This window comes from Microcaecilia unicolor, chromosome 3, assembly GCF_901765095.1.
Source record: "Microcaecilia unicolor chromosome 3, aMicUni1.1, whole genome shotgun sequence".
In the NCBI taxonomy this organism is placed as follows: domain Eukaryota; kingdom Metazoa; phylum Chordata; class Amphibia; order Gymnophiona; family Siphonopidae; genus Microcaecilia; species Microcaecilia unicolor.
The window spans coordinates 463207245-463231838 of record NC_044033.1 but is presented as its reverse complement, the minus strand read 5'-3'; the positions used below and the strand labels follow the sequence as shown (position 1 = coordinate 463231838).

At 45.2% G+C, this 24594-nt stretch overlaps 1 protein-coding gene across 1 annotated transcript in view; it reads left to right on the top strand.

Moving 5' to 3' along the window:
- The first annotated feature begins 6168 nt into the window (after positions 1–6168).
- Positions 6169–24594, top strand: part of LOC115464808 (spectrin beta chain-like) — a 44181-nt gene continuing 25755 nt past the window's right edge. The window contains exons 1-2 of the mRNA XM_030195169.1: positions 6169–6278; positions 12007–12068. Coding sequence (XP_030051029.1) covers positions 6209–6278; positions 12007–12068 — 132 coding nt within the window. The 5' untranslated portion in view covers positions 6169–6208. The remainder of the gene's footprint in view (positions 6279–12006; positions 12069–24594) is intronic.

The following is a 24594-nucleotide window of genomic DNA, read 5'->3' as shown; positions in this document are numbered from 1 at the left end:
CTCGCGAAGGGGTGGGGAAACCCATATTATCAAAACAAGATGGGCAACCATTTTTCGTTTTGATAATACGGTCGGGGATGGCCAAATCTCAACATTTAGGTAGACCTTAGAGATGGTCGTCCTTAGAGATAGTCGTCCCCGATTTTCGGCGATAATGGAAACCGAGGACGCCCATCTCAGAAATGACCAAATCCAAGCCCTTTGGTCATGGGAGGAGCCAGCATTCGTAGTGCGCTGGTCCCCTGACATAGCAGGACACCAACCGGGCACCCTAGGGGGCACTGCAGTGGACTTCACAAATTGCTTCCAGGTGTATAGCTCCCTTACCTTGGGTGCTGAGCCCCCCAAAACCCACTCCCCACAACTGTACAACACTACCATAGCCCTAAGGGGTGAAGGGGGGCACCTAGATGTGGGTACAGTGGGTTTCTGGTGGGTTTTGGAGGGCTCACATTTACCACCACAAGTGTAACAGGTAGGGGGGGATGGGCCTGGGTCCGCCTGCCTGAAGTGCACTGCACCCACTAAAACTGGTCCAGGGACCTGCATACTGCTGTCAGGGAGCTGGGTATGACATTTGAGGCTGGCATAGAGGCTGGCAAAAAATATTTTTAAATAATTTTTTTAACGGGGAGAGGGGGTTGGTGACCACTGGGGGAGTAAGGGGAGGTCATCCCTGATTCTCTCCGGTGTTCATCTGGTCAGTTCGGGCACCTTTTTGAGGCTTGGTTGCAAGAAAAAATGGACCAAGTAAAGTCGGCCACGTGCTCTTCAGGGACGCCCTTCTTTTTTCCATTATCGGCCGAAGATGCCCATGTGTTAAGCACGCCCCAGTCCCGCCTTCGCTATGCTTCTGACACGCCCCCGGGAATTTTGGTCATCCCCGCGACGGAAAGCAGTTGAGGACGCCCAAAATCAGCTTTCGATTATGCCAATTTGGGCGACCCTGGGAGAAGGACGCCCATCTTCCGATTTGTGTCAAAAGATGGGCGCCCTTCTCTTTAGAAAATAAACCTGATAGTATACTACTTACAATGTCAGCACAATATGAAATAGGAATTATAATTGATAGTGAAGGGTAAAGCAAAGATGAAACATATAAATAGGTATGAGAGTAAGAAGAGTTAGAATGTAAGGTGACGAATTTAAAGAAAGTTGCACATGAGATGAGAGAGATGGTTAAATATTATCTCAGCTAGGGTAGGAGTGGATAAACATGTCCTGCTGCAGTATGTGCAGCCCGAGTCACTCCTTGTGTGTGCGAGTGAGACTAACACTTTAGTTCTTCCATTAAAGGCCTGGTTGAACAGCCAAGCTTTCACCTGCTTCCTGAAATAGAGATAGTATTGTGTTATGTGGAGCCTTTCAGGGAGAGCATTCCAGAGTGTGGGGACTACTTTAGAGAAGGCTCGCTTGTGGGTATCACATCGTGTAATGTCTTTTGGAGAGGGTGTTGGTAGTGATAGTCCTTGAGACGATCTTAGTGTTCTTGGCGGTGTGTGGAGGATCATCCTATCCTTCAGGTACTCAGGGCCATTTCCTTTCAGGACCTAGAAGATCAGACATATAGTTTTAAATTTAGCCCTGTATTGTACTGGTAGCCATTGAAGTTTTTGCAAAAATGGTGTGATGTGGGCACGTTGCTTGCAACCTTCTATGAGTCTTGCTGCTGCATTCTGAATCAACTGGAGCTGGTGCAGGCCCTTTGTAGTCAGACCATTGTACAGTGCATTGCAGTAATCCAGTCTTGGTGTTATCATGGAATACACAACTGGGATAAGATTTCCCTTCTCGACGTATGTAGAGAGGTGGCGTAGCTGGCGCAAATAGTAGAAGCAGCTCTTGAAGGTTGCTTGGATTTGGGGAGTCAGAATAACTGTTGAGTCTAACTGTATTCCAAGGTTCCTGACTTGTGATTTGAGGGGGAGTTCGTACTTCCCAAAAGGGATTTCGATGGCCGGTATGTAGCCACTTGTGTTAGGTACCCAGAGAAGCTCGGTTTTACTTGGGTTCAGGCAAAGTTTGTTATGTTTAGTCCATTCTTGAATTGATGTTAGTTAATCGGTTTATTCAAGGCTGTGGGTAAGTCAGGTTCAATGGGTATGAGTAGCTGCACATTATCCGCATAGATGTAGAACTGAGTGTACATTGACCGGATCAGCTCGTCTAGTGGCTTGAGGTAGATATTGAACATAATAGGTGACAGTATCGATCCTTGTGGTACCCCGCAGTACTGTTCCATTGATACCTGTTTCTGTCAGTCGTGCTAGCATGATATCATGATCCACAGTGTCAACAGCTGCTGAGAAATCTAGCAGTACTAACATTGAGGCAAATTCCTTGTCTCAGTTTATATATGTATAATATATACATATATAAACTGGTGTAATCCTGGTGTTTTGGGGAGCGACTACATTAAAGTAAAGTATTGCTGACGCATAATTGTATAATAGACGCCTACAGCATCAAATGACTATACCAGGAATGGCATGCATTCAGGCATGTTGAGGTTCTCAACTTGTAATTTCAAGTCCTGGATGATTGTAGTCATTACTACACAGAGTACACAGACTGAGCCGTAATAACTTGCAAAATACTTATAATGGCTGTATAATGAAGAGAGTGGCAATTCTGATTTGATGAAGAACTTTCACCTCATCACTCTAGAGGATGTTAAGTGACTGCTGAATATGGACTGCAGAAGGAATTATATATTTGCATTATAAGTATGTAAAATAACGGATTGAGATTATATATCTGCCATCAGATATGTGTCAAAGTATTGGGTGCTGTAACATTAGGAGTCTGGATGTATGGTGTTTTGGAGATTGAATGGTTTTGAGTGTAATGTATGCATGGAGTATTATGGGTTAGTTTAAATTTATATTTATATTTTAGCATTTTAGTATATTGAAATAATAAAGGAATTTTTTGCATTTTCTAACGGTTGTCAGATGTAATTTTATATAATTTAGTACAACTAATTAATGTGGTTAGACCTTGTTGGGCATTATATATATATATATATATATATATATATATAATATGTAGTGCAATCCGCTTAAGTGCAAGGGTCTGGGACCATAGAAATACATGCAGTTAACTGGAGCGTGCACTTAACCGTTGTGACCCAAAGAAGCTTGACATCTGATAAACATATGTACAGTACTGTTTATTATACGTACAGTATACAGTCTCAGTTAACTGACGTTAGGCTTACTTGAAGTAATCATAGTCCTCTATACCAGGGGCGTATCTGCGTGGGGCCTCAGGGGCCTGGGCCCCCGCAGATTTCGCCCTGGACCCCCCTACCGCTGCCAACCCTCCCCCTCCGTTGCTCGCCTACCTTCGCTGGCGGGGGACCCCAACCCCCGCCAGCCGAGGTCCGCGTCCTCCTGCCGCTGCCGGCTGCCTTTGGTCCTTTAATTCTTCCATTGAAGCTGGCGCCGACGAAAGTTTCTTTTGAGTCTGACGTCGCTGCACGTTGTACGTGCAGGACGTCAGACTCAGAAATTGTTTCTGAGTCTGACGTCCTGCACGTACAACGTGCAACGTGCAGCGACGTCAGATTCAAAAGAAACTTTTTCGTCGGCGCCAGCTTCAATGGAAGAATGAAAGGACCAAAGGCAGCCGGCAGCGGCAGGAGGACGCGGACCTCGGCTGGCGGGGGTTGGGGTCCCCCGCCAGCGAAGGTAGGCGAGCAACGGAGGGGGAGGGTTAGCAATGGCAGCGGCTGGGGGGAGGGGGATCGGCAATGGCGGCGGCGGCGGGGGGGGGGGGCTATAATGTGCCCCCCCTCTCTGGCCCTGGCCCCCCCTACCGCCGCAGTTCAGATACGCCCCTGCTCTATACACTCTTGTGTCTGTGAGTTCCATAGATTACGTCTGCCAGATGGTAAAAACTGTCATAGCACCGACATCCAGTGGCCTCCAGATAGGCCTGCACGGTGTTGAGACTCTCCAGTGCTCTTGCAAAAGTGACAGGAGGTTGTTGAATTTCGTCAGCATGTGCCTCGCTGCTCATTTCATCATCTGTTTCATCATCAGCCGTTGCCTGCATGTAGGCGTATATCTGGACATCAGTGCTGTCTTCAGCTGTTTGTAGATCGTAATCAACAGCTACATAGTGATGAAACTCCTCTTCAGTAACACCGGCTGGGATGTCAATAGCCTGTTCATCTGACGCGTTTGCAACAGCTGCATCTGTTTTGTCCCTCTCCACATCCCTAACGAAGCTTGCCCGCTTATAGCAGTTCACAATGGTTGCCTGTGTAACATGATTCCAGACTTCTTTCTGCATATGTAGGGAATCCAACAGTGATAGATTATGAGCCAGTCTGGTCATCCATAACGCTCATCAGAAGACGTAGCACAAGAGCCCAATAATGTTGTTTGAAATTGGCTATTATGCCCTGATCCATAGGTTGGATCAGAGAGGTAGTGTTTGGTGGCAGGAAGACCACCTTGACATTAGATAACCTGACATCATTCCTGTGTACAGCACAGTTATCACAAAGCAACAAAATCTGACGCTTTTGTGCCCGCATTCTAGTGTCTAACTTCTTTTGCCACTGCTTCCAAATTTCCCCAGTCATCCATGAATTTGCGTTAGCCTCGTATGACACAGGAAGTTGCTTAACATTCTTGAAGCAACGGGGCTGTTTGCGCATTCCAGTGACGAGTGGTTCCAACTTTTCACTCCCATCCATATTGCAGCAAAGGAGGATCGTCAGTCGGTCCTTCAACGTTTTACTTCCTGTAGTTTCGGCTTGTTTGAATTCAAGTGTTCCATCAGGAATCGCTCATCAGTAGAGACCATTTTCGTCAGCATTGAAAATGTCACGAGGTGCAAACTCGTTCAAGATGGTAGGAAGAACTGAAACAACCCAATTTTCAGTACCAAAGTCATCAGCATCTTGTTGTTTACCATGCTGTTTCTTGAATTTTATGTTGTGCCCCCTCAAAAAAATCAAAGTATTTTTTTAGTGCAGGATGCCTGACTGCATCCTTTGGTACTCCATTTTTAGCCTTGTTAGGTGCATATTAGCACCTAATTGATCTCAGTAGACTCTTCAATTCATTACCTTCTTTTTTTTTGTATCATTCAATTTTTATTCAACTTTTTTATATAAAAAAGGTTACAACCCTAAAAGGAAAAATGCCAACAATCTGAAGCCATCCAAAACATTAAAAAAAAAGAAAGAACATTGCTCCTAAAGGAAGACACGTTTACCATCTCACCTCTGATACCCCCCCAGGGCCGCCGAGAGGGGGGGACAGGGGGGACAAAATTCCCGGGGCCCGGACCTCCAGGGGGGCTCGGCGCCACAGGCCCACCCGCCACCACCACCGGGCCCCTTCCACCCGAACCCCCGCCAGCAGAAGTGCTGTCTTCTGACTCCGGCGTGCGCGGCCCACACAGACGCGCTCCTCTCAGCTGATCTTCGCTGTACTCTGCAGGGCTTCTGTGCGTCTGACGTCCTGTGTGGGCCGCGCACGCCGGAGTCAGAAAATAGCACTTCTGCTGGCGGGGGTTCGGGTGGAAGGGGCCCGGCCCGGTGGCGGAGGTGGGTGAGACTGTGGCGCCGGGCCCCCCTCAGGGGGGGCAGCGATAACCTGGGAGGGTGGCAGTGGGGGCGGGGCTCGGGGGCGGGGGCCTTGTCCCTGGCCCGGCCCAGTCTCTCGGCGGGCCTGACCCCCCCACCCATAACCCATGAACTACTGGTGCCCACTGTGGTTTCTTTGAGGAATACCAGTTCTTAACTCCTCCTTTAGTCCCTTTCCTCTCCTGACGCAATAATGTCATTCAAATGTGTCCACTCTTCATGCAGTGAGTCAAAAGGACCAAAATCATTACAATCTTAACATCCCTTTCATTATTTCCTAGAGCTTGTGTGGTAATTTTCCTACATCTGAAATTTGGTTTTGCTGGTGTGTTCCCAGCTGACAGTTGACTCCTGAAGTTTTTTTTTGTTCATACTGTAATGCTGAGATGTATGTGCCTTTCCCTACACCAAAAGTTAAGTCATATGCCTGAGGAAAGTGCTAAGTAGCAAGAACTTGCTCATGTTTAATTGAAACTGGGAGTTTCTAACGGGAGGAGTTTGTGCAGTCACCACTTTCTCCTTCCTGCCCTGCACACACTCTGACTCGCTTAGGTCTGGAAAGCAGAGAACTGGGGGAACAGTACCTGAATCCCTTCCTGAGGAATGATGGGGCACCTGCTTAACACAGGGCAGGAGCTGAACTCCAAGCTGGTGGAACTGATGTGCTGCATGGGTCAGTATGTGCCCTCTTCCCCTCTCTGAATAGTCGCTTCCTTTTGCATTTGCCCAAAAGAGGAATGCTGTCAGCATGGCATAGTTCCTACTGCCTGTGTGAAAACAAGCACTGTCACTCCTAGCACCACTTCCTCATAATCGCCTCTGTTTATCTTATTCTGTTTTTTTCCAGGCTACCAAAGTGCTTTTGAAAGAAAAGACAAAAACTGTGGTTTGAATATTCTAGCATTCCGTGATATTATGGTTGCTGTGTGGAGTGGCAGTATCTGTGGTGACTTTGAGAGCAAGCAGGACATTGTTCCAATCTAGATGAATGCTTTGTTTTGTCTAAAACAGTTGCTCATTAACACTTTCAAGTACCCTGTTGACATTAGCTGGTCTGGATAGTTGCCCTGTTCTGTGGTAAATCATTGCATTTGTGCTCATTGTGAATTGTTGCTGTTTGAAATTCTGCAGGATTAAGTAGTGCATCGACTTTGAATTTGTGTGAAATTATATGAGTATCCAAAGAATTTTTAGTGCCCTTTCCTAATTAAAAAAAACCCCATTTATGTATTAGCTCTGTTGATCTGTGTACACCTAGAGGGTAGTTTTATAACAGGAGAAGGCATATAGATGCGGGTATAGGGGCCAATATTCAGACCGCAGGAGGCAGCCTGGCTAACTCCTGCAGTCGGAAGAGAACCTGGAAATTGAATGCTAGGCTGTATCTGGCGACCAGCATAGAATTTCCGGGGGTTTTCGCCACTATGAACATAGCTAGTTAAGCCAATATTCTTTGGCTAACCAGCTAAGTTATAGCAACCGAAGGTAGGCCTGCTATTGATGCGGTCTGATTTGGCCACCAAACTTAACTGGCCTGCTGTTGAATAACAGCGCTGACCGGCTTTGTCATGTGACATAGCTATGTGATGCTACTTTCTTAAATTCTCCCGCTTCAAGGTAGCTGCAAGCTCCTGCTTCTGTGTGCCAGTGGAAATTATAAAAACTTAAGAGCATAAGAATAACCATACTGGGTCAGACCAATGATCCATCTAGCGCAGTATCCTGCTTCCAACAGTGGCCAATCCCAGGTCACAAGTACCTGGCAGAAACCCAGCATTCCATGCTACCTAGGGTAAGCAGCGGCTTCCCCTGTGTCTGTCTCAATAACAGACTATGGACTTTTCTTCCAGGAACTTGTCCAAACCTTTTTTAAACCCAGATACACTAACTGCTGTAACCACATCCTCCGGCAACAAGTTCCAGAGCTTAACTATTCATTAAGTGAAAAAATATTTCCTCCTATTTGTTTTAAAAGTATTTCAGTGTAACTTCATTGAGTGTCCCCTGGTCTTTGTACTTTTTGGAAGAGTAAAAAAATCGATTAACTTCTACTCGTTCCACACAACTCAGGATTTACCCTCCACCTCCTTTTCCCCCCTGATATTTTGCCACAATAGTCAATGAATTTAACAGCACTGATTGCCGCAGGCTGAATCTGACCTGGGATATTCAGTGCTGCACCTAATCCAAGCACTGGCATTGAATATCTGAGTCTTTGATAGCAGGTGGAAGTTTGCTGGGTTCCAGCTGATATTCAGATTGATGCCTGGATAACTGCATGAATAAAGTTAGGACAGCATTTTGTGCTGTCCTTGCCGTATCTGAGCACTTACCCAGTTCGCAGACAGTGTTAACTAGATAAGTCCCAGCTCCACTCCTAGCCTGCCTTGGCACTACCCAGATAGTGATCTATGCTGATATGTAGTAACAGAGCTGGGTAACTTCCAGCAAATGCTGGTGCTCAAATTAGGAGCCTTCCAACCTAGTTAAATCTCGTGGAATATCCCCTATATTTTATAAAATGTTATTTATTTAAGTGCATTTGATATGTAGAAAACTGGTGCTGAAATCAGTGCTGACTAAGCGTGTTCTATGATTATAGAATTCACTTACTTGATATTTCAGCGCCTAAATCTACGCTCATCCATTTACACCAGTGAAAATATGGCATAAATCCAGTCGTGTAGATTTAGGTGCACTGGGCTATGGTGTATAGCTAGATGTGTAAATTTTGGAACGCCCACGAAACACCCGTTTCCCTGCCCATAACCATGTCCCTTTTTGTCTGCGCTCGTTAGTTCGGTGCACATCGTTACAGAATACAGTTGTGCACCTAAATTCTTATCAGTGCCAATTAGTGCTCATGATTGCTTGTTAAGTGCTATTATCAGCGCTCATAAACTTGTTACACACATTGTTATAGAATAGACGGACTATATAGAATCCAGGGGAAAGGGCCTTATTCTATTAAGGTTATGCCCCTAAACTTATGCCCTAATTTATGAACATAATTTATGCTTCTAAATTACGAGCATAATCTGTTTTGGAGCATAGAGTATGTTCCTAATTTAGAAGTATAAATTTATAGAATAAGACCCAAAGTGCAATTTTCTATACAGGTATTAGTACTATCCCTGTTGGGCTCACAGTCTACAATCTAAGTATATTGTACCTGGGGCAATGGAGGGCTAAGGGGTCCTTTTTTCAAAATATTTGTAAAAAAGGCCTTTAAAATTTTTTTTTGCCGAAAATGGACGTGTGGTAAAATCAAAATTGCCACGCGTCCATTTTGGGTCTGAGACTTTACTGCCAGCCATTGACCTAATGGTAAAGTCTCACGCGGTAACCGGGCGGTAATGACCTACACGCGCCAAATGCCACTTGGCATGCGTCCTATACGTGTGGCAGAAAATAAAAATGATTTTTCGACTGCGCGTATTGGACGCACGCCAAAACTGAAATTGCTGCAAGAGCCACACGGTAGCCGTGCAGTAACTTCATTTTGGCGTGTGTGGGGCACACGTAGATGCTTATGCAGCTTAGTAAAGGGGCCCCTAAGTGACTTGCCCAGGGTCACATGGAGCTGTAGAAGGAATTGACTCCCATTCCCCAAGATCTGAATCCACTGCTGACCGTTAAGCAGCAGTGGTAATTAAACCCGATTCCACATGTCTGCAACGCACAGCATTAGGCTGCTCTTCCATGCATGCATATATGCGTAAATGATTTTGCCCCAGGCCAGCCCATTTTCTACTGTCAGGAGTGCCCAGGGCCAGCAGGTCACTAGGCAGACTTGCTGGCCATCTAGGGTGGCAGGATTTGGAGGGCTATGGAGTGGTTCTGACACATGTCAGAGATTTTCCCCACTTTCCTTCTTGCTGCCGGGCCCACCCCTGATGCCACCTGTACCTTCTCCTGGGCCAGCCAGAAGATTAGAGAAGCATCGGCGTAGCCCAGGCCCTGTAGACTCAGGCCCGTGCTGAAGCACCACTTTGTCTTGCCCCCTCCAACAGGAAGTATCCTGGGAGGGGGAGGGGAACAACAAAGCAGCACTTCAATGAAGGCCTGTGCTTACAGGGCTTGTGCAGTGCCCATGTTTATTTAATTTTCAGGCTAGCACAGGAGGAGGAAGGGGGCAGCAGTTGTAGGCCTGGGAGCAAGAAGGGAAAGAGGGAGATGCTGGACATGGGGTGGGGAAGGGAAGATGAGAAGCTGGCCAATGGAGGGGGTTTGGGGGAAGGGAGATGCTGGCAACTTGCTGCTAGGTAAACATAGAGGGGAAGGGAGATGGCTGACGCGGGGGGGGGGGGGGGGGGGGCAAAATGGCTGAAGGTTTGGCTATGGGTGGTGGGTGGGGCATCATGGCTGAAGATTCACCTAGGGCGTCTGATATCCTAGGGCTGGTCCTGGGAATGCCTGTGTCTGTACTCTCATAAAAGTAGGTGCTTTTTTTTTTGAGCCCTGCTTCTGAGCGTATGCATTCCTGAACAGTTTAAGTAGTATCTGCTTGCACATGTACACAACTGCTCCACACACTGAAATTGCTTTTAAAATTGCAGCCCATTGGCTCTCAACTATTCAGCTTAAAGCAACCAGATTGTCTTTAAAAATGTTGACTACTCATTAACCTGCTGAGTTAGTTTTCCACTCAGAATTAGAGAGTTAGTTTTTATCTTTTTTGAGGGGTTACCATGGAAGCTGTGTTCACAACAAAAAGTGTTGTAACAGACATTACTTGATGTCTGTTGAAATTAGAAAATTACAGTTTGAAAGTGGAAAAAGTAATTTTAAGTACTGGACTTTCTGAATCATTTAGTGTGCAGCCTGAATGCAGTTACTGGTTTGCTTGCATGCAGTGATCTGTTGTTGTGAGATGGTGCCAAGGAAAACCCTTTGCAATTGGCTTGGCTGTTGAACCTAAATGTTGACTCGTTGTGATTGAGATCTGCAACCTGTACTGTGGTAAAGGCTTTAGAGATTGTATGACAGGGGTTTTCAACCCAGTCCTTGGGGCACACCCAGCCAGTTGGGGTTTTCAGGATATCTCTGCTTTATGATAATGAAAGAGCCTGGTATTATGTATATTCAGTGTCTCACACCTGACTTAACCAGTTTCCCAATCATAGTCCTCCTTCTGTGACTTAGGAAACTATACAGCAGAGTAGCGACGTAACTTGAGCCATTCAAACTGCTAGGGACCTCTCCAAATGAGCTAAAACTGGTGTCTTGCACTTAGAGCAGGGGTGGGGAACCACAGTCCTCCAGGGCCACAACCCAGTCAGGTTTTTTAAGATTTCCACAATGAATATGCATGAGATCTATTTGTATACAATGGAAGCAGTGCATGCAAATCAATCTCATGCATATTCTTTGTGGAAGTCTTGAAAACCCGACTGGATTGTGGCCCTCAAGGACTGTGGTTGCCCATTCCTGTCTTAGAGCATGCTTAATGAAATCCATTTGCCCCCTTATTCTATAAAGGTCGCCGAAAATTGAGCACACAAATTTAGGTATGTTCCCGATTTGCGTGTGCAATTTAATAGAGTAATGAGCCAATTAGTTCCAATAATTGGGTTTTTATCAAGCAATTATTGGCACTAATTAGATGTAATTGGGACTAATGCATGTAAATTTAGACACAGTCCCAAAAAGGGGGTGCAGATATGGGTGGATCAGTGGCATGGTTTTGAGTTACATACGTAATTACAGAATAATGGTGCTTCGTGCGTAAATTTAGGCGTGGGCGTTTGCACCACATTTTTGTGGATGTGCAGAACGTCTGGGCTTGGGATAATGTCAGCATTATTTATTTATTACATTTGTACCCCGCGCTTTCCCACTCAAAGTAGGTTCAGTGCGGCTTACATAGTAATTGGGATTACAAAGTATTGGTGGAGAGAAAGAAGTTGAGTATTATCGGAGTAATAAAAGAAATAAGAATGTAGAAATGCAGGGATGAGGGGAGTAGGAGAAGCTGACAAAAGAATAGGTTGGACCACTAAATGACTGAAGGGTAAAAGGGGCACTCAGGGAAGACAAGGCCATAGCAGAGAGATTAAATGAATTCTTTGCTTCTGTCTTCACTGAGGAAGATTTGGGAGAGATACCAGTGCCAGAAATGGTATTCAGTGCTGACAAGTCAGAGAAACTGAAGCAAAGAAGATTCAGTTGTTTCAAAAGGATGAGAAGCCTGTCTTTTAGGATGAACAGTCACCCAACCTTCAACTCTACTGTAATCTCGCTGTGCCATGCTAGAAGAAGTTGCATCAGCATTTTGTTCTGAAGATTACTGTTGCTCGATACAGTGTAACTGTGCCCTTTTTACAGAATTTATTGGCATTGTTAGGAGATCAAAAATTTCCATTCTTTACTTGACTGTTTTGTTTGTTTTTACATTTCAGATGAGCGGGACAGAGTACAGAAGAAGACCTTTACAAAATGGATAAATCAGCACCTTATGAAGGTCGGTACTGCTATTGCCACTGAAACTCTTAGCTTAGGCTGTGCACTTAAAAATAATGTGTGATTGAAAATGAATGGGAGTGGGGATCTGTGGAGAACAGGTTGTTCTGTTACTACCACTAGGGGTTGACAGGTACCATTTTGAACCTGACACTTAACAGGGCACGATTGATTGGGAGAGGGAAAGAGTCAGCAGGCGGGGTTTATTTGCCCCGCTTTTTGAAATGGCACCTTTAAGACATTCCAGATCTGACTTGAAACCTACTCTTTTAACCATTGCTGTGGCTAGGAATGTATGATGTTCCCGGCTACAGCAATGCAAATTTATATTTACCGGGGGAGTCACTGGTCTGCTGTACTGAGCACGGGCATTTCCAGCATTCGATTTTTTAGAGGGAGGCCCAGGGGTGGACTGGAGGAAAATACATTTCTCCCCTCTCTCTCTCTCTCTCTCTCTCTCCCCAACCTCTGCTGTGTTAATAATCTTACCTTTGCTGGGGTAGAAGGGATGCCTAATCACTGCCAGCCAATGAGATCTGCTGCCTGAACTGCTCCCATGCTGCCTCAGCAGCGAAGAAATGGGCAGTCTCGTTTCCATCCACCGACATCAGCACTCTTCATGCATGCTCAGTGCACACATTAAACTGAAATGTGTGAAACAAACCAATACAATGGCCCAAAATCAAGGGAAAAGTCTGAAAATGACCCAGAAGCAAGCAAAAAAATGTTCTGTGCATGTTCCTTGCTATGGGCAAAAATGCAAACCCCTCCCAGCCCCAGCTCTAGGAATGCCCCACACAATCTGGATAGAGTTACATGTGTATAGACTGTGTACACATAACTTTATGCATACTCCCCTGGATACTGTAAATGGTGCTCAAAGTAGTGTATGCAATTTAACTGAATAACGAGCCAATTAGTACCAATAATTGGGTACTAACAATCAATTATTGGCATTAACTGACAACAATTTGGATTTCCATCCACATCTTGCTAAGTGCTATTCTATAAAGATTTTAGTGTGTAACTGAAAAGTGGGTGTGGCCATGGGAGGGGCAGGGTCATGGGTGGGTCGGGGAGGGGGGTTCACTAAAGATGTGTGCAGTATTATAGAATTTGGGGGATCCGTGCCTAATTTACGCAAGATAATTTACACCATGTTTCAATTGGTGTAAATCCTTGTGCCTAAAGTTGGGTGCAGATCCCGGTGCTGTGTGCTATTCTATAAACAGGAGGGGGGCTTGAACCCATGCAGGCATGTGTCAATGGGAACTAAAGCCCACCACCTTGGCCACTCAGCCATTCCTGTCACCTTCATCCTATGTCCCTCATTTGAGAGCGTTCTTTCACTTGAAAAAGACTTCCCTCCTGTGCGTTTTTGGAAGCAAGGTATCTAAGCAAGGTATCTCCTCTCTCCTGTCTTTCTTCCAAAGTATACATATTGAGGTCTTTAAGTTGGTCCCCGTACACTTTACGACAAAAAAACTGTTTCTATCCTGTTTCTATCTTTCTGAACTTATGGTCTCCAGAATTGCACATAGTACTCTAAGGAGTCCTTTTACAAAGGTGCACTAGCGTATTTAGCGTGTGCTAAAAATAAGCATGTGCTAAACATTAGAGACGCTCATATATTTCTATGGGCGTCTCTAATGATTAGTGCACGCTAATCATTAGCGTGCGCTAAAAACACTAGTACAACTTTGTAAAAGGACCCGTAAATTGGGTCTCACCAGAGACTTATACAGAGGTACTGTTGCCTTCTTTTCCCTGCTGGCCATTCCTCTCCCTAGCATCCTTCTGGCTTTCTCTTTACTTTATATTTCCAATTTCTTGTATTCCATCTGTACCGTTAAGTTCAAAGTGGATTCCATATAAAGAAACCAGAAACACAATTCTGGGAGCATACGAAAAAGCACATCAGACTTAAAACCTAAACAGTAATAGACTAATCTTAGGTAGACAAACAGGCTTATTTTCGAAAGAGAAGGGCGCCCATCTTTCGACACAAATCGTGAGAAGGGCGTCCTTCTCCCAGGGTTGCCCAAATCGGCATAATCGAAAGCCGATTTTGGGCGTCCTCAACTGCTTTCCGTCACAGGGACGACCAAAGCTCACAGGGGTTTGCTGGAAGCATAGCGAAGGCGGGACTGGGGTGTGCCTAACAAATGGGCGTCCTTGGCCAATAATGGAAAAAAGAAGGGCGTCCCTGACGAGCACTTGGGCGACTTTACTTGGTCCTTTTATTTTTTTTACAACCAAGCCACAACAATGTGCCCTAAATGACCAGATGACCACCGGAGGGAATCGGGGATGACCTCCCCTTACTCTCCCAGTGGTCACTAACCCCCTCCCACCCCAAAAAAAATGTTTAAATATTTTTTGCCAGCCTCAAATATCATACCCAGCTCCATGACAGCAGTATGCAGGTCCCTGAAGCAGTTTTAGTGGGTACTGCAGTGCACTTCAGGCAGGCGGACCCAGGTCCATCCCCCCCTACCTGTTACACTTGTGGTGGTAAATGTGAGCCCTCCAAAACCAACTACAAACCCACTGTACCCACATTTAGGTGCCCCCTTCATCCGTAAGGGCTATGGTAGTGGTGTACAGTTGTGGGGAGTGGGTTTTGGGGGGGGGGGGGTTGGGGGGCTCAGCACACAAGGTAAGGGAGTTTTGCACCAGGGAGCTTTTTCTGAAGTCCACTGCAGTGCCCCCTAGGGTGCCCAGTTGGTGTCCTGGCATGTCAGGGGGACCAGTGCACTATGAATGCTGGCTCCTCCCACGACCAAATAGCTTGGATTTTGGTCATTTCTGAGATGGGCGTCTTCGGTTTCCATTATCGCCGAAAATCGGGGATGACCATCTCTAAGGACGACCATCTCTAAGGTTGACCTAAATGTTGAAATTTGGGAGTCCGCGACCGTATTATCGAAACAAAAGATGGCCGCCCATCTTGTTTCGATAATACGGGTTTCCCCGCCCCTTTGTAGGGACATCCTGCGAGGACGTCCTCAGGAAAACTTGGGCGCCCCGTTCGATTATGCCCCTCCATGTCAATCTTCGACTCCACTAATCAGAGATTACATGTTTAATAAATAACATTGTCTTAACAATGTTATTATGCTGTTAGAATCTTATATCCCACAAAATCCCTGTAATTACAGGTAATTACAGGTTCAGAGCGAGTCACAATGTTTAAAGAAAAATACACAGCATAATATAAATATACTCACATAATCTAATGAACAGTATCCTAAAAAAAACAAGTTTTCAAACTCTTTCTAAAAATACCATAAGAAGGACTTTGATGATTACATAAAGGTAAATCACTAACAACTATGCAAAATCCCAAGGGAGAGATGAAAAATATACAAAGTCAAAAAAAGTCAGTCCCAGAGAAAAGTATATTTGAGGCCTAGAGAAGACACACTCATGTGGCACTTTGCCAAAAAGGGGAACAAAAGAGAGTTCAGTATAGGCTGAACCTACAGCCGAGCTTAAGTTTCATTGAGTCTAGCCACAAAGCGGCTCACTTGAAAGCTCTCTACATCATAAATACTCTCTCTGTATGTACCCTTTAATGTATTATGTCCAAGTGTAAAAATATTCAATAGGCATCCGTATACAAAAAAGGACCCTCTAATCCGTAAGCAAAAAGCCTATCTCCAAAAATATATTTATACACTATACAAAAAGTACTGGAATATACAGGAGCCAACAGGCGTGAACTTATCTTAGTTCAAATCAGCCGCTGTTTCACTGAATGTTCCAAACGTTATCACTACTAATGTTCTAATATTAGCAGCATTAGAATTTTCATAAGCTTTGAGTGGAAAAGCTGAGTGCTCAATTTGAGGGAGAGTGCATTTGGAATTTCTGAGTTGATACTTTAACAGAAAACATTTTCTGTAATTATTTGTAAATAGGAGGTCTAGCTTAGGGATAATTGCTTATCTGTTTCTTTTGAAAATTAGGTCCCTGTTTATAAAGGCACGCTAGCGTTTGTTAACACACTAAAAATTAGCGTGCAGTGTGAAGGCATCAATAGGAACATTGTGGGCGCCTACACAGTGCACACTAACGAATGCTAGCGCGTCTTTGTAAAGCCTATTGTGGAATACCTCAAGGCTCACCTCTTTCTCCTACCCTTTTCAACATCATGTTGATTCCTCTTGCGAATGCCTTATCTAAGTTTGGCCTCAACCCATTCATCTATGCGAATGATGTGACCATCTATATTCCTTACAAATCTACAATAGCTGAAGTCCATGACTCAATAGTTGCTAGTTTTTCCATAATGGATTCCTGGGCAAATGCGTTTCATTTTAAACTCAATAAAGACAAAACGCAATGTTTAATCCTTTCGTCCCAACATAATAAAGTTATCCCGTCCACACTCATCATTAAGAATAACACTCTTCCGATCTCTAAATGTCTGAAAGTCCTTGGAGTGCTGTTTTACAATCACTTGATCCTGCATAGCCAAGCTAATCTCATTACCAAAAGAATGTTCAACGCAATGTGGAGGTTGAAGCGTATCAGGCAATTCCTCGCGAAAGAGCTATTTCATACCCTTATTCATTGGTTGGTTCTATCGCATATTGACTATTGCAGTGGAATTTATGCTGGTTGCCGTGATTTCATCCTTAAAAAAACTCCAGACCGCACAAAATACTGTGGTATGGCTAACATTGGGCAAATCACGCTTTGACCATGCTCACCCTCTTCGCTATATTCTACACTGGCTTCCCATCAAAGAACGTCTTACCTTCAAAATCTGTTCATTGACACACAAGATAATATATGGGGAAGCCCCTGACTATATGCAAGATTTGATTCATCTACCATCCAGAAATGCTTCAGTGACTGCTCAATCCTTCCTCAATTTACACTATCCAAGTTGTAAGAATGTTAAATATAAATTAGTCTTTGCATCCACCTTCGCCTATGTCAGCACGAAATCCTGTAATGTTCTACCACAGCAGCTGGATGAAACTGATGACCACCAGCTCTTCAAGAAATCCTTAAAGACATTTTTATTCCAAAAAGCTTACCCCACTGCCAATACTAAGTCCTAACCTTCCTCATATCGACTGAACCCACCTGCCCGCCGATTGTACTAACCTCGTCTTGCACCCTTGTACCAACCTCGTCATACACCCTTGTCTTATCCTCATGTTCTTACCCCTCCCTTTGATTTCTTGAAACTGTACCCACCCTGAATTGTATCCTTGTGTAATATTGTAAGCCACATTAAGCCCGCTCTTGTGGGATATAAATGTACCAAAATACATAAATAAATAATGGCCTTAGCCTAAGAAGGCACTGATCTAGTTTACATACACAAGAAGAATAGGGTTTTGCTCTCTTTCTTTTTGTTTAAGATTGCTAACCGTGAATTCATCAAAAAGGTTTCTGGTTCATGACTGAGAGCAGAATTACACTTCAGTGGTATCCAATGCAAGAAAGTAGTGACAACACCGGTGATGAACAGGTTTTATTTTTGCAAATTCTATATTTTTGTTTTGTGCATACATATTTCACACATATTTTACATTTATTTGCATAAACTTTATTTTTTTTTTATTTGAAGTGAACAGTGATACTGAGGTTTAGTAGTCACTTGGTTAAAATATGTACCTTTGAACTTGGGAATCCTGGTTACTTGAAATCTGTGAAAAGAACATAGTTTTAGGAAAGAATCAGTTCCACTAATGTGTGATATTTGAAATTTTTGGTAAAAGTATTTTTTGAAGTATTTATCTGATTCTGTGGTGAAAGAATGTTCAGAAGCTGTTACTGTTGGTAGTTTGAAATTTGGCTTCAAGCTGAAAATTTAAAATATTTGAAAACTGACATCTGGTACATATGAAAGCCGATGTTTGGTACATATCTCTGAGTAAAGAATATAAATTTGATTACTCTTGAATAATCATTTTAATTTGTTATTCTAAAGTTAAAAATTCAACTGATTTCCATCTGAATTGTTGCAACATCATAATAAAACTAATAATTGTTGAATTTGAACATGTTGATTCTGTTTTAATTATCCTTATATTATCATAAAAAATAAGTAATTATTTTAAAATGTTAAACCTCTGTGTTGATGTGGATTGAAGGGGAAACCATTATAACATCTAACTGTGGCTATAGTAACATCACCACTAGGAAGTTGACACTAAGAAGACCACCTTGCCAGTGGAAGGGATCCTTGCCCTTAAAGACCTACAAGATAGGAAGCTAGAAGGCTCGCTGAAAGAGCATTTGAAGTGGCCTCTTTGGGCCTTAAAGCGACATTGTTCATCTCGTTTGTGACAAGAACATGCCTGAAGTGGCATCAACAGTCAGCAACACAAGACAGGCGCCATAACACCCAGCTGGAAGCGGGGTTGGCCTACTTGGTGGATGCTATTTATGACGTTACAGGTTACAAAAGCAAACCAAAAAGAGGCAACGATCTGCAACTCAGCAGTGATGCAAAACAAACAGCAGACCAGCACTCTGAAGAACAAGGCGGTTTATCAAAACAAGAAACCAACACAGCTACGTTTTGCCCAAGGGCTGCATCAGGGGTAAAACTACAATACAAACATATGTAAATAAATTAAAATTATAAAAAACATAAATCAAATCCAAATAATAACGTAATGCATATATATATATATGTATTGCATATATATATATATATATTGTAGAAAATGTCTCCGGCTGTCCCAGTTCGGAGAGGCCTTACGACACCACCGGCCCAGAGCTTTCGTTTTCTCCTTTACTTTTTTCTTCCAGCAGGTTTTTTTGTTTTTTTCAAACAAAACACCACTCGATATTCAGGCGGTTCCAGACATAGTATGATTACTGCTCAGTTTTACTCAACTCAGTTCACTATAGCCAGGCTGTTCAAAACACAGTCCCACTTACAGCCAGGCTTTTCTCCAGTCAGTTCAATATAGCCAGGCTGTTCAAAACACAGTCCCAATTACAGCCAGGCTTTTCTCAACTCAGTTCACTATAGCCAGGCTGTGCAAAACACAGTCCCAATTACAGCCAGGCTTTTCTCAATTCAGTTCACTATAGCCAGGCTGTGCAAAACACAGTCCCAATTACAGCCAGGCTTTTCTCCAGTCAGTTCAATATAGCCAGGCTGTTCAAAACACAGTCCCAATTACAGCCAGGCTTTTCTCAACTCAGTTCACTATAGCCAGGCTGTGCAAAACACAGTCCCAATTACAGCCAGGCTTTTCTCAACTCAGTTCACTATAGCCAGGCTGTGCAAAACACAGTCCCAATTACAGCCAGGCTTTTCTCACCTCAGTTCAATATAGCCAGGCTGTTCAAAACACAGTCCCAATTACAGCCAGGCTTTTCTCAACTCAGTTCAATATAGCCAGGCTGTTCAAAACACAGTCCCAATTACCGCCAGGCTTTTCTCAACTCAGTTCAATATAGCCAGGCTGTTCAAATCACAGTCCCAAATACAGCCAGGCTTTGCGCGGGTTCAAAGCCTCGGGTCCCACCCTCTTGGTCAGCCTTACTCTCCTGACCTCCTCCCGCCTGACCCGGGCATTCCCACTATACAGTGGGGGAAATAAGTATTTGATCCCTTGCTGATTTTGTAAGTTTGCCCACTGACAAAGACATGAGCAGCCCATAATTGAAGGGTAGGTTATTGGTAACAGTGAGAGATAGCACATCACAAATTAAATCCGGAAAATCACATTGTGGAAAGTATATGAATTTATTTGCATTCTGCAGAGGGAAATAAGTATTTGATCCCCCACCAACCAGTAAGAGATCTGGCCCCTACAGACCAGGTAGATGCTCCAAATCAACTCGTTACCTGCATGACAGACAGCTGTTGGCAATGGTCACCTGTATGAAAGACACCTGTCCACAGACTCAGTGAATCAGTCAGACTCTAACCTCTACAAAATGGCCAAGAGCAAGGAGCTGTCTAAGGATGTCAGGGACAAGATCATACACCTGCACAAGGCTGGAATGGGCTACAAAACCATCAGTAAGACGCTGGGCGAGAAGGAGACAACTGTTGGTGCCATAGTAAGAAAATGGAAGAAGTACAAAATGACTGTCAATCGACAAAGATCTGGGGCTCCACGCAAAATCTCACCTCGTGGGGTATCCTTGATCATGAGGAAGGTTAGAAATCAGCCTACAACTACAAGGGGGGAACTTGTCAATGATCTCAAGGCAGCTGGGACCACTGTCACCACGAAAACCATTGGTAACACATTACGACATAACGGATTGCAATCCTGCAGTGCCCGCAAGGTCCCCCTGCTCCGGAAGGCACATGTGACGGCCCGTCTGAAGTTTGCCAGTGAACACCTGGATGATGCCGAGAGTGATTGGGAGAAGGTGCTGTGGTCAGATGAGACAAAAATTGAGCTCTTTGGCATGAACTCAACTCGCCGTGTGGAGGAAGAGAAATGCTGCCTATGACCCAAAGAACACCGTCCCCACTGTCAAGCATGGAGGTGGAAATGTTATGTTTTGGGGGTGTTTCTCTGCTAAGGGCACAGGACTACTTCACCGCATCAATGGGAGAATGGATGGGGCCATGTACCGTACAATTCTGAGTGACAACCTCCTTCCCTCCGCCAGGGCCTTAAAAATGGGTCGTGGCTGGGTCTTCCAGCACGACAATGACCCAAAACATACAGCCAAGGCAACAAAGGAGTGGCTCAGGAAGAAGCACATTAGGGTCATGGAGTGGCCTAGCCAGTCACCAGACCTTAATCCCATTGAAAACTTATGGAGGGAGCTGAAGCTGCGAGTTGCCAAGCGACAGCCCAGAACTCTTAATGATTTAGAGATGATCTGCAAGAGGAGTGGACCAAAATTCCTCCTGACATGTGTGCAAACCTCATCATCAACTACAGAAGATGTCTGACCGCTGTGCTTGCCAACAAGGGTTTTGCCACCAAGTATTAGGTCTTGTTTGCCAGAGGGATTAAATACTTATTTCCCTCTGCAGAATGCAAATAAATTCATATACTTTCCACAATGTGATTTTCCGGATTTAATTTGTGATGTGCTATCTCTCACTGTTACCAATAACCTACCCTTCAATTATGGGCTGCTCATGTCTTTGTCAGTGGGCAAACTTACAAAATCAGCAAGGGATCAAATACTTATTTCCCCCACTGTACCTCCTGCTCTGACTGCCTCAGAGCCAAGAGTTCCATCGGTTCCTCTGAGACATTCTCTGGCTCCTCTTGCTCCATGGCCTCCTGGTCCTCCTCCTCCTCTCTCTCCGGAGCCCAGTCCATTTTCTCCTCCCCCCACCCTTTTCCCAGCTGATCTCTATCCCCCTCATTAACCGGGCTATGCTGCTCTTCCTTTCCCCTCCCCCGGTTCAGCCACCTCCTCCACCAGGGTGGTGACTCAGCTTTTTCCCTTTTCTGGCAGCCCTCTTCTGGAGCTCCTTGGTTCTGCACCCTATTTCTCCTTACCCTGGGTTCTCCTGGGGCTTTCTGGGAATTGTAGTTTCTTATTGGTATGTCCCTCCTAAGCAAAACAGGAGCCCCCCTAGGGTCTTCCCTCCTACCCTCACGCTCTCTTTTCCCTTGTAGGAAACTGGGGTTCCTCTCCACCGTTTTCCTTCCTTCATACTCCTTACATACCCCCCCTCTTAAGATTTCACTCCCCACCTCTTTTCCCTTTTCCTCCTTATCCTCTCCTACCCGGGATAGGGCGTCCACATTTCCTAAACATGCTCCACTGTGTACTGGAAGGGTTGCAATGCCAAGTACCAGCGCATTAGCCTTCCGTTATTATTTTTCATTAAATTCAGCCACTTCAATGGAGCATGGTCCGTTACTAGCTTAAAAGGCCTCCCTTCGAGATAGACCGTACACTCTTGTACCGCCCATCTTATTGCTAAACATTCCTTCTCTATGGTGGAGTAATGTTCCTCATGGGGTAGAAGTTTACGGCTTAGATACAGTACCGGATGTTCTGCCCCTTCATGTTCCTGAGACAGCACTGCCCCTAGCCCCCTCCCCGAAGCATCGGTTTGCAGAATAAAGGGTTTTTCGAAATCTACGGCTTTCAACACCGGTTCCTGGCACAAGGCCTTTTGCATCTGCTCTAAGGCCCCCAACTCCTCCTCCCCCCACCTCAGATGATCCGGCCTCTTCCCCTTCAACATGTCCGTTAAGGGAGTGGCCATTTCGGAAAAGTGAGGGATGAACCTCCTGTAATACCCCACCATACCCAGAAAACTACGCAATTGTTTTTTCCTGTTGGGCCTGGGAAATTCTTGGATGCTTTTTACTTTATTAAGTAAGGGTCGCACCTCACCCGACCTACGTTATACCCTAGATACTTCACCCTATACTGGGCAAAGTAACATTTCTTCGGGTTCAGGGTAAGTCCAGCCTCCCTAAAAGATTGCATCACCGCCCCTACGTGTTTCAAATGGGTGTTCCAGTCCTCACTGTGTATTACCACATCATCCATATATGCCGCAGCATATGTTTGATGTGGTCTGAGAACCCTGTCCAGCAATCTTTGGCAGCTTGCCACCGCCGAATTAAGGCCAAAGGGGAGCCTTTTGAATTAGTACAAGCCTATGGGGGTACTAAAAGCTGTCTTTGCTTGAGCACCCGGAGACAGGGGAATCTGCCAGTATCCTTTTGTTAAATCAAGGGTCGTAAGATACTGTGCTGACCCCAACCGGTCCACCAGCTCCTCAATATAAGGCATAGGATAGGCATCCGTCCGAGAGATAGTATTAAGTTGGCGGAAATCAATACAAAATCTCCACTCCCCTTCAGGTTTTGGGAATAATACCACCGGGCTTGACCAGGGACTATGGGACTCCTCAATTACCCCAAAATCTAACATTTCCTGCACTTGTTTAATGACCTCCCTTCTTTTCATTGGGGAGAGTCTATAGGGCCTTTGCTGTACTATCTTACCCCGGTCCGTTACAATATCATGCTCTACTAGGTGGGTATTCCCCGGGCATGCCGTCAAAACATCTTTAAAGCGCTCTAAAAGCCTTCTTATCTCCTTTTTCTGCCCCTGGGGTAGCCGGGGGTTAACCCCGGGCTCGCCGGGCTTGAAAATCTCGCGTATTTGAGGCCCTAACTCCTCTCCTTCCTGCTCTTCCTCCCGAGTTTGAAACCCTACCCTAGCTACCCAAGGCTTCATAAGATTAACGTGAAAAGTCTGAACCCGACCCCTCTCATTTGCCACCTCATACGTGAGGGGCCCGAGTCTCCTCCTCACCACCCAGGGTCCTTTCCACCTAGCGGCGAACCTATGTGGATCTTCCGATACCAGGATAAGGACCCTATCCCCGGATGCAAACTCTCTTTCCCGAGTCCCTCTATCGTAATACCCCTTTTGTTGTTCTTGGCTCTGTTCCAGCCGGTCCCGGGCATATTCCTGTATCCTGTCCAATCGGCCCATCAGATCCTGTAAATATTCAACCACAGACTGATCGGTGGTTTCGGGCGGTACCCAATGCTCCTGTACGATATCTAACATACCCCTGGGTCTCCTACCAAACATTAACTCATAAGGTGACACTCCGAAAGAGTCTTGCACCTTCTCCCGGTATGCATATAGCACAAATGGTAAAAGCTGGTCCCACCCGGTCCTATCCTCTCCTAAGGCTTTTTTTAGCATACCCTTTAAGGTCCTGTTAAAGCGTTCCACCATCCCATTGGTTTGCGGATGGTAAGCGGCCGTGCGTACATGTTTTATCCCAAACGCCTCCCATACTTGTCTTAAGGTATGTGACATAAAATTGGACCCCCTGTCGGTCAGGACTTCTTGGGGAAAACCTACCTCACAAAAAATCTTTATGAGTTCCCTGGCAATACCCTTCGCTGAAATGTTCCTTAATGGTAGGGCCCATGGATACCTGGTGGCCATGTCCATCACTACTAAGACATAGAGGAACCCTCTCTGTGACCTAGTTACAGGCCCCACAATATCCATGGCTATCCTCCTCCCCGGTTGCTCTACCCTCGGAAGAGGCTTTAACGGTGCTTTAGGAGGGAATCTGTCTGATACCTTTTGACAGTTGGTGCAGGACTTGCAGTACTTCTCCAGTTCCCCATAAACACCGGGCCAATAAAACCTCGCCAATATTTGGGTCAGGGTAGCGTGGGAGCCCTTATGTCCGCCCAGAGGATGATCATGGGCCAGCCTGACCACCAAAGGACGAAAAGCCCGGGGGACCACTAGCTGTCTCCCTCCTCCCGAGTTTTCCCAGCTTGGCACCCTTCGATATAATATGTTCCCCTCTATCAGGAACCCCGGCGCTACCTGACCTTCTCCCTGGCGCGCCCTTTCCCAGGCATACTCTAAAGTAGGGTCCGTGGCCTGCTCCCTATGAAATTGGGGGAACTGCTCTCTCAATTCTTCCGGGGCCAGCGGCAGGTAACTCTCCCTCTGTACCCGCTGAAAAGCCTCCCTTCGATCTTTCTGTTCTTTTTTTTTCACCGCTTTTCCTTTTTTTTCTCGGCCTGGCTCTCCCAAGACCTCCCCCCGAAAAGGAA